Source organism: Vidua macroura, chromosome 24 (assembly GCF_024509145.1).
Source record: "Vidua macroura isolate BioBank_ID:100142 chromosome 24, ASM2450914v1, whole genome shotgun sequence".
NCBI classification, from domain to species: Eukaryota; Metazoa; Chordata; class Aves; order Passeriformes; family Viduidae; genus Vidua; species Vidua macroura.
Window position 1 is genome coordinate 3,872,503 of NC_071594.1, and position 14,077 is coordinate 3,886,579.

The 14,077-nt window shown below is 49.9% G+C and overlaps 1 protein-coding gene across 1 annotated transcript; it reads right to left on the minus strand.

Moving 5' to 3' along the window:
• Positions 1-712: 712 nt before the first annotated feature.
• LOC128818687 (interleukin-20-like) lies at positions 713-2,524 on the minus strand. The gene is made up of 5 exons (XM_053998237.1): positions 2,330-2,524; positions 2,163-2,228; positions 1,604-1,756; positions 1,147-1,221; positions 713-1,037 (listed from the first exon to the last, which is right to left on the minus strand). The coding sequence occupies exons 1-5, from the start codon at positions 2,486-2,488 to the stop codon at positions 960-962; spliced, it is 531 nt and encodes a 176-aa protein (XP_053854212.1). The 5' UTR covers positions 2,489-2,524; the 3' UTR covers positions 713-959.
• Between the last annotated feature and the right edge of the window lie 11,553 nt (positions 2,525-14,077).

A 14,077-nucleotide genomic window follows, 5' to 3' on the forward strand; every position in this document is an offset into this window, starting at 1 on the left:
TGTCCCCCAGCTGGGATTTTGGGCACACGGTGGCTACCAGCAACACCCAAAATGGGAGAGAACAGACCAGAGCTATAAATAATGCACAGTTTGGGGGACAAACTGAGGGGATTTAGCAGCACTGAGGTCTGAGTTTGGTGGTTCTGGCATGCCCAGGAGGATGCATCAGCCCTGGCATGCTGGAGTGACAGCATCTGCTGTAAGAGGACACCACAGATAATTCAGAAAGTTTCACCAGCAAGAATCATACAATTCCTCAGAATTTTGACAGACAGACTCAGCACAGTTTCAAGTTGGGTTTATTTATGGTCATCACAACCAATTTCCACAAAACTCACTACTGAGTATCAGTAAATTGCTCAATACACTCAAGAACCTTTTTCTATTCAGCAACCACATATCTTGCACAGAAACTTTTTTACTGATAAGGCAGAAAATATCATCTCAAAAGGAAACACAGATTTCTGAGGCCTGACATACCTGCTAGGACCTATTCTTGGAAGCATTTCCCACACTGTGCTTCTCATTTCAGATAGATCCATCGGTGGCAGCAGCACTGAGACCGAGCCCAGGTTTATGCAACATCAGCTGCACCAGAGTCCTCCCAGCCAGCTCTCAGCACTCATTCCCCACATTCCCTAGACAAAACATCTGTAATTTAGACAATAATTTTATGACATTATCACAGCTTATGTCTGCCAGCAATATAAACCCTTGTGGGTTTTCCCTGGGAGCATCCTTTGGTAGCAGCGAGGGCGATGCCGATTTAATCAAACTCGTTATTTCCGTCTTAATGAAGACTCTGCTGATGTCCCTGGCTGGCAAAGCTCTCCACGCTTGCCTGAATGCAGCTGGAACTGCTGGGGAGCTGCACTGATGCAGTGATTTATTGTCCCTCTCATCTCTGCAAAGCCCCTGCAGCTCCTCAGCACCAGCCCGTGGGTAATTAACGCCGCCCGCTAACGAGATTTCTCCATCCAGTCCAGGAGGATGTCCAGCTCCCCCAGGGATTTCATGGCTGCAGATGTGACATTCAGCTGAAATTACATACAAAGGAATGAGCTGTAAGGAGACACCGTCAGTACAAGGCAACATAAAGAGAATTTAAATACCTGTGCTAATTAGCGGGCTCAGTCACCAACTCACCCCTTCATAGTTTGCGAGTATTTGCTTGAATTTCTCCGTGGATTCCTCCCCACACAGGCAATTATTCTGCTCACGCTGGAAAAACAAGATTCACTCATTTGTCTGGGTAGTTAGTTTTAAAAAATAAGATTTCAGTTTCTGATTTTGCTGGGCATCATAGACTGAGACACAGTGGAACTGTGGGAAAGGCTGCAGGTCCCTACATCAGGCTTTAGCTCACTTGACAGACACAGGGACAGGATAAATTTTGGGCTTTAGGACCAACGGGAGAGTTTGCTGGTGAGTGGGCAAATATAAAACTCTCTCAGTGGACAGAATGCTCTTCACACCACTCTGCTTCGTATTCTCATTAAAAACCATTTATAGAAATAGAGATTTTGCAGCTTTATAAATCTCCCAGGTTGGTTTATAGGTGAAATATTAAGAGATGCACACTGGAGCAGAAGCCAGCACTTACACACTGCCCGAGCTTCCTCCTCGTGCTGAGGAAGGAGTTGGCGATGCTGCTGATTTTCCTGTTCACAAACGAGTCCTCGGTCCTGCAGTGCTTGAAAACCTTGTCCACGTAGAAGGTGAAGAGCTGATAAGTGATGCAGCATCTGTCTGAAGACTTAGAAAATTAATTGAATGATTAAAAGTTCTTCCAAAGGGGTGTAACCTGCAGTCGCTCTCTGGGATAAAGCATCTCTGACAGGAAACTTGTGGTAGCTGAACACAGCAAGACAGTTTGACTCAGAGAAAGCTTCTACAGTGGTGCTTGATTGAAGCTGATAAAATAGATGGGAAATCATTTTAGGCTGATTTTCCAGGAGATCCATCCTCAGCAAGTCTCACAAAATAAAACCAACTGATTTTGCAGCTGCGTATCAGAGGCTGAGACCCAGACAGTGGCTCCTGCCCAGGGCTTTGCGGTGTGAGAAAGCTGAAAATTACTGATTTATGATAGATTGCACTTCTCAAAGTCACATTCACCTGCTTTTGGATCCTGGGAGGGCTCCCCAGCCAGGGCCACCTACCTTGACCTTGTGGAGGGAGTGAGGGTGGGACAGGATGCTCAGGGTCCGGATGGGGTCTCTGGATTGCTGCGGAGAGGACGGAGATGGGCGTGGAGCTGCTGCTTCCAGAGGGGCTCCAGGAGCTGCCAGGGCTCCCCCAGCCCCCCAGGAGCCTGGGAAATACTCACAATATTGGTTTTAATTGCTGTGAAGCCAGCCCTGATCTCTGTCATGCTTATGGAAACCCTGCAGGTTCCAAAGTGGAAGATTTTGTCCCCAGCTGTCGGCATCAAATTGACCCAGCAGGACACGGAGAAGAGGCAGAGGAACAGGGGGGATCCTCTCATGTTGGCTGCCTGGGAGACCTGCCCAAGCAAGAGAATATTCCTCCTTATTTTCCTAAATAACACAACTCCATATGATCCATAAGAAAATACACATATTTTATTTAAAACTTGTACACCTGTATTAGAAACCCCATATTCATTGCTATCTCTTACCCACTTCTTTTTGCTCCCCATGAGCAAGAGAAAAAAAAATTCAAATATTTAACTGAAGAGCTCAAAAAGAAAAGGAAAAATAAATATCAGTTTAAAATGCATCTAAATAAACAGAGATCTTCTGAAAAGATGTTATCAGAAAAACAAATACAGTGAAATTAAATTTTTAAGTCTAATGACACAGAAGCAACAGGAGGCAACTGACTGAAAGTAACAGATCCCCAAGTTTTATCCCAAAAGAAACCAGCTTCCCTCTGGAATAGCATAAGTCAAACACAAGTTTTGTAAGCACTGAAAATTAAGGTCGCTAATGAAAAAAATATTTCAGAGATAGGAATGCAAGGGAAAACCCAAAAGGACATAGAGCAAAGGGATAAATTCAGTATCTTACCTTGCTCTTTGGTGTGGGTTCACCTCTCTCACCAACATCTGGCCTGGAGAGCTCCGAAGGAGGCGTTTTTATCCCGTACCAGGAGGAAATAACTCTTGGATTAACTTTTGGGATTTTTCTTGCTTTTCCCAGCACGTATTTCCCTTTGCAATTTGCTGAATTAATGAGCTCGTGCAAGGGACCAGCTCTCTCTCCCACAGGTGTTTCCCTCACCTACGGAGGCGGGAACTCTGGCATCACTGCGTGGGTTTTGTTTTGGGAAGAGGGATGTGAAATCCCAAAATTAGGGACCGTCCTTGGGGTCACATCCCCAAAACGCCCCAACATGGAGCAATGCTGGCAATCCCCTCCTGGAGAGGGGCCATTCCCAGCTCCTCACAGAGGTGTTGGGATGTGGGAAGCTCAGTGGCATCACCCCACAAGATGCCAGTGGTCCCAACACTCCAGGACTTCTGGCAAGTGAAACTCAAGTCCATCATCGTCCTGGCACAAGTGGCCTTCCTCTGCCACTTTCAGGGAATCCTGGTCCCAGATTCAAGGAATCCTACTACCAGGTTCAGGGAATGCTGTTCCCAATCTCCTCGGTTCCTGGACACTTCTCTATCATCTCCACAGAAACACGAGGTCAGGGGTTTTGGAGGACACAGCTCCCACCCTGCTGGCAGAAGAGGTGGTTTCCAGGGTCAGAGGGGATTCAGGTGATCAGTCCACATCTGTCACCCTGCAGAAGGACAGAAATTCCACTGACACCTTCCCGAGCCCCCTGCCCAGTGGCACAGTGACGTCCGTGACCACCTCACCACGAGCTTTCCCTGCTGAGCAAAACTGGTGCAGCCAAGGAGCAGACACGTTCTCCTCCCAGCATTTCAGCCCCAGGCTGTCCCCAGGGAGCCAGGCTTTGTCAGCTGGGGCACGCTGTCACACGGATGTGGCAGTGCTGGTGCAAACCCCAGGCCCCTGTGCCGTCGGCTCCGAGGTTGGTTTGGATGTTCCTGCAGCCCCTTTTTGGAGAGAGCTTCACTCAGTCTACAAGCAAAAATGTGCAGCTAAATAAACTCCCTGGAGTTTCTGGGACCAGGAGGGATGGCCAGCTGGACTTGGAGGGCACTGGGGTGGCAAAGTCACCCCTCTAATGCCAGAGGCAGCCTCTGGAGCAGGCTCCTGGAGCAGCAGCCCCAGCGTGTCCCTGCTGCAGTGCAGGTGTACCTTGTGCCTGTGGGCCAGGGCTGTCCTGCACGCATCTGCTGGGTGACTAATTAATTTATTGATAACCAAGCTCAGTCTTGAGCAGAGATCTGTCACTAGGCAAATGGATTTTCTGCCCAGGCTAGTCAGGCTGTTGCACACAGGGTTGCTGGAAGTGCCTCAGATGTGCCCACCGTGCCTCCCTCACCCCGCTGGAAATCGGCCAGAGGGCAGGGCCCACGCTGCAGCAGGCTGGATTTGCCCTGGCTGAGGTGTTGGAGGGGTCTGGGCTGTTAATCCTCCCCCAAATCCCTGGAGCTGCTGCCTGGAATTGCAGCAAAAGTTTTGCTGGAAGCAGAGGAAGTGGTAGAATTCCCGGGAGCCCGGTGCACACCCAGCAGGGTGAGGAAACAATGGAAGAGGCAGTGAGTTCTTACTTCATTATGTAAATGGCAGATGACATGAAAGGATTTCTTTCTGTTTTTTTTTTCCTTTTGGTAACTGAACTGACGCCCAGGATGGGTCAGCCAAGTGCCAGAAGGCAAGGAGGAGACGTGGCTGTGGGGGAGGTGGAGGAGAGATGCTGGGATGATACAGGAGCAGGAGGGAAATTTTGGATTATCAGGGTCCAGGGCCTTGTACAGGTCTCTGCATGTGTCCCTCAGCCTCTCTATTCTGTCACCGACCTTCTGCAAAGCAAAAGAAACAGCAGGACCCTCAGCACAAGGGCAAGGAGGAGGAAAACCCCATCGGGGTGGGGAACAACCCAGGGAGATTTTAGTTTTGGGATTTTACTGGGTGTGAAATGGTGGTGATGGAGCACCCCAAGTGCTGGACGTGGGGGATGTCCAAAGGCCTCTCATTTCAGAGCAGAGGGGGTGCAACCAGCAGGGTTCCCAGAATGGTTTGGGTTGTGAGGGACATCACAGACCATCTCATGTCCCATGGCAGGGACACCTCCCACTGTCCCAGGCTGCTCCAAGCCCTGTCCAGCCTGGCCTTGGACACTGCCAGGGATCCAGAGGCAGCCACAGCTGCTCTGGGCACCCTGTGCCAGGGCCTGACCACCCTCACAGGGAAGAACTCCTTCCCAAAATCCCATCCATCCCTGCCCTCTGGCAGTTTGAAGCCATCAGAACACGTTGGACCAAACCCAGATGGAAGCAAATTCCCCCAGCGTGGATCTCCCCAGGCTTTCATCAACCCGCCAGCTCCAGCAGCATGAAAACACCCTCAATAAAACAGCAACTCATCCCTCTTTTGCTCTGGGAAGGAAGAGGGAAAGAAGGAACAGGGATTTCTGAAACTCGGCAGTGTGACGCTGCAGATGAGCTCAGTAAAATGGGAAGTGATTCCCGCAGGCACTGAGTTAAACCTTTGGGGCACTGCAGCGCTGGGAATGGGGCAGGGAAGGCGCTCCTCTCCCCAGGAACGCTTCCAGCTCCTCCCTCGGGGTTTTATGGCAGGCACGTTGTGACAGGGCACTCCAAGGCTAGTGATGGCCCAACTAACAAGCGAAGGCAGCAGAAAGAGTTGTGAGCCAGCTGTCCTGGTGCTCGGGAATTAAAACTCAGCCCTGGGTGTCATTAACTCATCAGAGAAATCACCTACGCAAAGTCCGCGGCGAGCAGCGCATCCCACATCACAGAGGCACAGAAAGGGCTGAGTCAGGACCAGGGAGGGAATATCCCCAGAGCAGCTGGAGAATAACGCTGGGAGGAAGGAAGGAGCCTTTGGAGCTCGCTGTGTCCCCACAGCGCCGCGGGGACGATGCTCAGCCCTGCCCGGCACCGCTGTCACCGTCACTGCTGCGGTGACAAAACATCTCCAGGGCGGCAGAAAGCACCAGGCTGCGGCAGACACAGGGCTTGGGGCAGTGACTAACACAGGACACGGTCCTGGAGAGCCCTGGAGCGTGACAGGGACCAGACACTCGGAGGGGACAAGGCACTGACTCACCCCCGGCTGGTTACGCTGGGAAACTCAGCCCTGCTCCGTCCCCTGTGGTGCTGCTGGGAGTAACTGCACTCCTGAGCCTGCCCTCACCCAGCTTAATTAATGCCCAATAATTCATTTCAAATCATCATTTCATCCTAAAAAAAAAAAAAAAAAACCTTCAAGAAATTGCCATCGAGCTGCTCTGATGCGAAGGCGCCCCGCTCTCAAGGGCTGCTCCCAGCTCACATTTAACATCAGGTTTCCAGTAAAGTGTCTGGGGGTGATAAGGCAGTTTCAATAGTGCCTTTCAAGGCACTTTTTGTGCTCTAAGAAGTTCTGATAACACTCAACAGCCCACCTTTGGTTTGACATTCTTTGTCATCGCCCCTATTTCACAGCAGCTTTAGGTAAACCATCATTTCAGATATGAGCCTGATAATGGTTTTTCTCAGGTCCCCAGAGCCAGAGAACATGAGTGAGAGAAATGCTCCTAGAAGTTTTCATCAAGGAAGAATTGAGCCTTAATAACAGCATCCAGCAGCAATATCTGGGCTCAGGAACCCTCCCTGATCTCCTGCAGGAGAAGAGCTGCGAAAACCAACTCAGCCACCTGAAATAAAAATGGTTGTGGGGTGTTACACCTGCCCTGATAATGCTGTAGCTCACCAAAACCCCTGTCAAATTCTGTTTTCAGCAGCAGAAGAAAATGTTTCTGTGTGTTTTTTTTTGTTGAGGTATTTGTCCAACAGGTTTTCTGCACTGGAGTAATTTCTTTGGCACCTGAAGTGATGCAATTTTTGAGCCAGCCCTGCCCTCTGCATAGCTGGATGCCAATGAAAATGTGAAATGCAGTTCTCAGCTCCTTAAAAATCAATATTTAATTGTCAAGAAATCCCTGTCCCTCCAATCCAAAGCCAAAACCTCGTCTGAAGGAGTGCTGATCTGGCACTGTCCTCCTGAACCAGGCACAGCCTGGACAGCAGCACCCTACAGGTGCCACCCCTGATGTCACCCTTTCCGTGAGCTTGGCACTCTCTGTCATGGAAACGCCCTCTGCCAGCCCTGACCATCAGACTGCTCTTCTCTCTCTTAATTAGTGCAGCTCGTTATGGGCAGAAAGCCTGGCCAGGGCCAGCTTCAGCCCTGCCCTCACCCAGCCCCAGCTCTGCAGTGCTGCTGACAGAAGTAAAAAAAAAAAAAAAAAAAAAAAAAAAAAAAAAAAAAAAAAAAAAAAAAATTGTTTTTCTCGGTAAACTCGACAAATGAGTCAGAAAACACTCAGAGAGGAGGTTCTGCCAGAGAGGAGAGAGGTACATCGTGTTCCCTCTCCTCAGTCACGTTTTGAGCCTCAACCCCGTGAATAATTCTGAAAATCAAACGCTGGCGCTGCCTCGTAGGGAGCAACAGGCTGAGCATGGCTTAGGGAAATGCGGATTTATTCAGCCAAGCTCCAAGAGACATCCAGAGCAAAGGTTCAGCTGCTTTCCAGGGTTCCTCCCGAGAGGTTCACACTGCCCAGGGCTCTCAGCAGCTTTAGGATGGGCAGAGCAGCTCCTTTCCCAGCTCTGGGGGCTCAGGGACCTTTGGAGAGCCTGGGACAGTGTCCCTCACCCCAAGACAATGTCCCTCACCCAGGGCAATGTCCCTCATCCCAAAACAATGTCCTTCACCCCAAGACAATGTCCCTCATCCAAGACAATGTTCCTCATCCAAGACAGTGTCCCTCACTCCAAGAAAATGTCCCTCATCCCAAAACAATGTCCCTCATCCAGGGCAATGTCCCTCATCCAGGGCAATGTCCCTCATCCAAGACAGTGTCCCTCATCCAAGACAATGTCCTTCACCCCAAGACAATGTCCCTCACCCCAAGAAAATGTCCCTCACTCCAAAACAACGTCCCTCATCCAAGACAATGTCCCTCATCCAAGACAATGTCCCTCATCCAGGACAATGTCCCTCATCCAGGGCAATGTCCCTTACTCCAGTGTCCAACTCCTCCTGATTTAGGGCATCACCCATGGTTGTCCCTCTGGGGCTCTTCCTGCCATCGTCAGACACCAACAGCCCAGGCCAGGGTGTCCCCAGTGCAGCAGGAAGGGGACAGTGCCACGTCCCCCAGGGAGCATCACCCCAGTGCTGGGGTGACCCTGGGCTCCCCCTGTCCTGGCTGGACATCCTTGGCCAGGTCAGGGCCACGTCCCAGCAGTGCCACCACCTGTGCCACCTCCTGCCCAGCACAGATGTGACACTTGCCCAGTGACTCACCGAGGGCGCTGCCGCTGCTGCTGAGGCAGGATTTCACCCTGAAAGCGGAAAGAAATTGCAAAAAAAAAATTATTAAAAATAAAAGGAAATGTTCTTTTTTTTTTTTTTCCCCTCCTCTTCTAAGATTCACCTTTGAGGAAGAGGAAAAGCGTGGTGGAGGATCTCGAGCATCAACAGCTGTTCTGCAGAAAATTCATTTAGTCACCAGGGTGGGGGGTGTGGAAGGTTAGATAATTGTTTCCCCTGCTCTGGCAAAACGTGAGCTCATATTTTGGTTATCATAAATGGCATCTTCCCCACAGGGAAATGCATATTTCAGGTTTTTAGAGTTAAATAACTCAGCTCAAAAAGCTTTTTTTTTTTTTCAACTATCCAGCACTTGGGTTTCAGCTGCCACCTCTGTGTCCATGTGAGTCCACCCAAAGTGCCCCTGGGCCCAAAGCCAGGCTGTTCATTCTCCCTGAGGTGCCAAGGACCAGCCCATGGGAGCCCAGCTCACCCCTGCCCAGCTCAGGCACCACTGGAGAATCAAATTACCCTTGGGAAATTCTCATCCCAAAATTGCAACAGCTCAGGAGTTGCCCAAAAAGGGGAGGGAATCATCCATCACATTCCAAGAGCGGTGCCACCAGCAGCACCAACACCACTGGGACCAGCACTGGGCTCTGGGCCAGGGTCTGCTGGGATTCCCAAACCCATCTCCAGCTCTCTTATTGCCCAAACCCAGCTCTCCTATTCCTCCCATCCTTATTCCTGGAGAACTAAAAGCTGCTGTGACAGCAGAAGTCACACGGGGCACTTCACAGAAATGCAGAATCACCCAGGCTGGAGGAGGCTTTCGAGATCATCTAGTCCAACAGTCAACCCCAGCACCCCCATAACCACCCCTAAAGCATATTCCCAAAAGAGTCTTTTGATGGAAAACCAGGTTTGGCAGCGTGGAGCAGCCAATGGACCCGACAGTCCCACACAGCCCCCGGGTTTGCCCCGAGGGTGAAATGTGCTGACAGTGCAGGGAATAAATGACACCTAATAAAGGAGAAACTGAGAGCTGGCTGCTATCAGCTCCGTTTTTGAACAATCCAGGGAGCAAATGAATCACTCCAATAGCCAGCCAGGTTCAGCTTTCACCAAAACTGAAAGCTGTGTTTCAGTAAATTCGCTGTTGGCTCTGTACGCAAGCGGCTCGCGGCGCCGGGTTTCGGTTTTGGGTTAATATTGCCCCTCTCAATTTCACAACCCCGAGCAGCCAAGGCTGGTTTCGGGATGGATGCACGTGAGCCTGGGGAGTTCTGCTCCAGCTCTGGCCCCAGGGCACAGAGATGGCAGTCAGGGACAAGCAGGGAAGGCTGGCACGTCACAGCCGCTGGGCTCCACCGAATTATATAACTCTCTTCCTGCCCGATTTGATAAAAAAACCAGAAAAGTTGGGCACTGTTTGTTTGCCTCTAGGTGTAAATTCCTGGAAAATCATGTTCTGGTGCAAGGTTGATTTTTCCAGAAGATTCTCCAATTCCCCTGGATAGCTCTGCCTGATCCTGGCACACACGGGGAGACCAGCTTGGCCTTCTGTCCCCTGACCTCGGAGGACACTGAAAGCTCTGGAAAATCCAGAGCATTTCCTCCCTGCACAACCCCTTTTAGCCATCAATATAAATCAGGGGCACTGTGAAGATTTTGGCTCTTCATTTGACTTTGTATTTTCAGCAGACACTGCTGGACACTGCTGAGGAGTGGGGATGAAGTTCCCTCCTTTCCCGACAGCAGAGGAACTTTGCTTCAGATCTTGTTCTTTCTTCTTTTTTTTTTTTTTCTTTTGTCTTCTTATTTTTAAATAGTGAGAGGGGTTTTCCACCATTCAACTTCATCTTCCACTTCCTAGTTACAGTCCTCAAAAGCCACAGGGAGAGCAATAACCAAACAGAGACAAAAATGCCTGATGCTGTTAAATGGAGTAAATCTTCCTCAAGCTTCCCCAGAAAGATAAATCCCAGGGAAAATGTTGAAGAAGCTCGAGGAGAGAAGCTCTGAGCAGGAGTGGAGCTGACACCAGAGCTCCCATGGGGAGCAGCAGGATTTCAGTTGAACTTTTATAGCTTCTGCCCCCATGGCAGGGGCTTGGAAATAAATGAACTTCACAGTCCTTTCCAACTCACAGCACTCCAGGATTCCATGATTTTCTTTGGGTCTCCATATTAAGATATCTGTCAGGAGAAGGAGGTTGGGTCACCTGTTCCCTCTGTAAAAAAAAGACAAAACAGAAGGGGGATTTGAACACTTTAAAAGCCTCTATAACCTCCAAAAAGTTCATCTGGTGGACCATTTTTTAATCAAAAAACCACAGCAAAGCTTTTGGAGAAGAAAGACACAGGGGGAGCACATGGAAAATCCCCTGGCAGCTCTGGGGATGCTGCAGCATCCCTCGAGCTTCGAGATTGAGCCACCATCCCCACCCCGGCCAGAGCTGATCCGCACTTTGTGGGGTGACAGAGAAAACCCAGGATTTCCAAACCTTCTCCGTGATCACCACACAAAAACCACCCCAAAACCCCACGGTGGGGGTTGCCAGGCCAGTGTTGGCTGCAGGGCCTGGTGCTGCTGTGGAAAGTGAGTGAAGCTGGCTCTGAAATTCACCCTGGAGCTTCCGAGCAGCAGCTTGGGCTGATCTGATTTCTCAAACCGTGATAAGGAGTTTCTGTCTTATGACCCCTCAGCGCTATAAATAGGCTGGGCTTGTGTTATTGGTCAGAGTTTTGGTGATAAATCGTGACAAAGTCAATATTCTCCAGAAGATCCACACGTTCCTCCCCTCGCCCCCACCCAAGTAATACCAGAACTAGAGAAAAGAAACTCAAAGCAGCACTTGTGCAATGAGCTGCTCAGGGCAGGAGTTGCTCGAAATTGCTTCTGTAGAAGGATCAAAAAAAAGGCAGTGCAAGTGATGTTTGAGCCAATGGATTATATATTAAGTTTGTTTTGTTTTGGTTTGTTTGTTTGTTTGTTTTTGCATACTTTTACACTTTTTAGTTGTCTGTAAAGAAACTCATTTAAAACCTCACTTGGAGCACACAGTCCCCACTCCTCAGACTCCAGTGCCAAGATCCTGTTGGTTTCTCTAAGGACAGTGCTGTGAGCATCATAAAATTCCTGTCAGCAGCTGATTTCAGGGGAAATAAAAGAGAGAAAAATGTAACAACACCTCTGTTTTCTTTGTGGAGTGGGAAAAGCCCCATGGGGATGATGGCAGCATCACTGACCTCACCCACGACTCCTCACACACCTCAGAGAAGGGCTCAAAGTGGCAAAACCCACGGAAAATAGGGAATAAAGCACAGCTCGCTCCTCCAGGTTGGCAGAGGGCACCCTGGAATTCCAGGGGGGATATTAAATTTGGATATTATTCAATCTCTGCCTTAGGCTGCAACAGAATTGCAAATATTGGGGGGTTTATGTGTGCGATTAAAAAGTACAAATATTTCTCCGTTAAGTTTATCACCAAAACTGCATCTGCAGAGGGGAGAAAGTCTCCTTCACTTGACTCTTTCATGTGGCAATTCCAGACACTTCCAGCTTAATTTAGATCACGTGGAAGTTCTGGACCTTCTAAGAACTTCTTATGTAACGTTCTCTCTGTGTCACATTAGAAGTCACATCAAAGTCCAGTGATACTAATTCATGATTAATAACCCATTTCTGGACAAGATAAACCAGTGACATTGGTTAAATTTCCAAAGAGCAATTTGGGATTTACCTGTTGAGGTCGACGTGAGTCACGAGGTCTGACCAGGTTTCCACATTTGACATATCCAACGTCACGCCTCGCCAGCAGGAAAAAAATCTTGAAAAAAACACAAAGCAGAGCACTTGGTGCTTCACCAGGAACTGTTAGTCATCAGCACTGGGCTGCTGAAAGAGCAGTGCCATCGCTTCAAACACGGGGTGAAGGAAAGGCCACCATGTCCCTGCTTCCCCCACGAGCGTCACCAGCAGCGGATCGTCTAGATCTGCAGGGATGAGAAATGAGGAATTTCTGAAAAGGAAAGAAAGAGCAACACCACTGTGACAGCCTTGAAATGGAGGGGATACTCCAAGTTATGCCTAGAATAGACAGTGCAGAAAATCACAGAATGACAAATCACTGAGGCTCTGAGATCATTGAGTTCAACCTGTGACTCATCCCTGCCTTGTCACCAGACCAGAGCACGGAATGCCACGTCCAGGCATTCCTTGGACACCTCCAGGGATGGTAAAACCCCTTCAGGGATGGTGAAAGCCCTCCAGGGATGGTGAAACCCTTCCAGGGATAGTGAAACCCCTCCAGGGATGGTGAAACCCCTCCAGGGATGGTGCTACACCACGTCCTTCTGTCTAAAAGCAATGGAGAAACCAAGAGGGCAAAAAAAGGTAAAAATTTGTGGCATCAAACCTTGCCAAGATAAGAAAAGGCTCTTCAATTCTCAGGGTGAGGAGGAGCCACCCTGCTCCAGTGGTGGACCCTGAGGACATCAGACCCCAAACCCTGCCCAGACCATGTCTGGGACCAACCTTTCCTCTTGGCACATGGTGGGAGAACGCGTTTGCCCACGGGCCTGTGTTCCAGTGCAGAAGCAGCGTTTGCTGCCCCGCTGTTTCTTGTGAACCTGCCGCTGTCAGAGGTTTGGGGGAGGTGGGGTAAAAGCACACGAATGGCTTTTGAGGAACGCGCTCTCCTTCCTGAAGCGATTCTCTTGGCAAAGAAGAAAGCTGTTTCCTAAAGGTTCAGCGCTACACCCACGGCCCCCGGACACTCTTTAGGAAAAGGTGTTTTCTTCATTCATGAAGCTCGCTGTAGTAGTGCAGCCACCGCCTTTCCACAGCGCTCAGCAGGGCTGAGTCACAGCGAAACTGCACCGTCAAGATCTCTGACGAGGCAGAGGAAACGCAGGTAAACACAGCAGAGAATCGCCCTGCGCACGCCAGAGTTTCCTCTGCGGAACGGGCACGGCTGCCTGACGCTGCTGCCAGCCCCAAAACACAGCCCAGGCTTCCACAACGGGCTGGAGGGAACTGCACAAGAGCCAGAGCACGCTCGGGATGTCAGATGTGACTTCATGGAGAGCCAGGGTGGCTCGAAACAAGAGAAGTTTGGAAATGAGCACTCAGCTGCTGGGCAGGGCGGAAGGAGGCTCCCAACGCCGTGGGGCTGCTCCATCTCCTGTTGCTGCCTAGGCTGGATGTTAAGAAAAAGGTTTTATTGAAAGAGTGATAAAGTTCTGGAATGGTCTGCCCGGGGAGGTGGTGGAGTCACCACCCCTGGGTGTGTTTAACAAAGCCTGGCTGTGGCACTGGGTGCCAGGGTTTAGTTGAGGTGTTGGGGCTGGGTTGGACTCGATTATTTTAAAGGTCTCTTCCAACCTGGTGATCTCTTCTCTTCTCTTCTCTTCTCTTCTCTTCTCTTCTCTTCTCTTCTCTTCTCTTCTCTTCTCTTCTCTTCTCTTCTCTTCTCTTCTCTTCTCTTCTCTTCTCTTCTCTTCTCTTCTCTTCTCTTCTCTTCTCTTCTCTTCTCTTCTCTTCTCTTCTCTTCTCTCTTCTGTTCAAAGCCCCTCTGCCACGTACCCCATAAAAACACCGGCTCCTAAACCCACAGCTGAGGCTGAGCAGCCCTTCCACTGCAGGGG

Excerpts from the sequence above, each read along its gene's own strand:
- LOC128818687 (XM_053998237.1), bottom strand. The coding sequence starts at position 2,488 with ATGAGAGGATCCCCCCTGTTCCTCTGCCTCTTCTCCGTGTCCTGCTGG. Across the intron at positions 1,757-2,162 it reads ACTCCCTCCACAAGGTCAAG|TCTTCAGACAGATGCTGCAT; the intron begins GTAGGTGGCCCT and ends TAATTTTCTAAG. Across the intron at positions 1,222-1,603 it reads GGAGGAAGCTCGGGCAGTGT|CGTGAGCAGAATAATTGCCT; the intron begins GTAAGTGCTGGC and ends TTGTTTTTCCAG.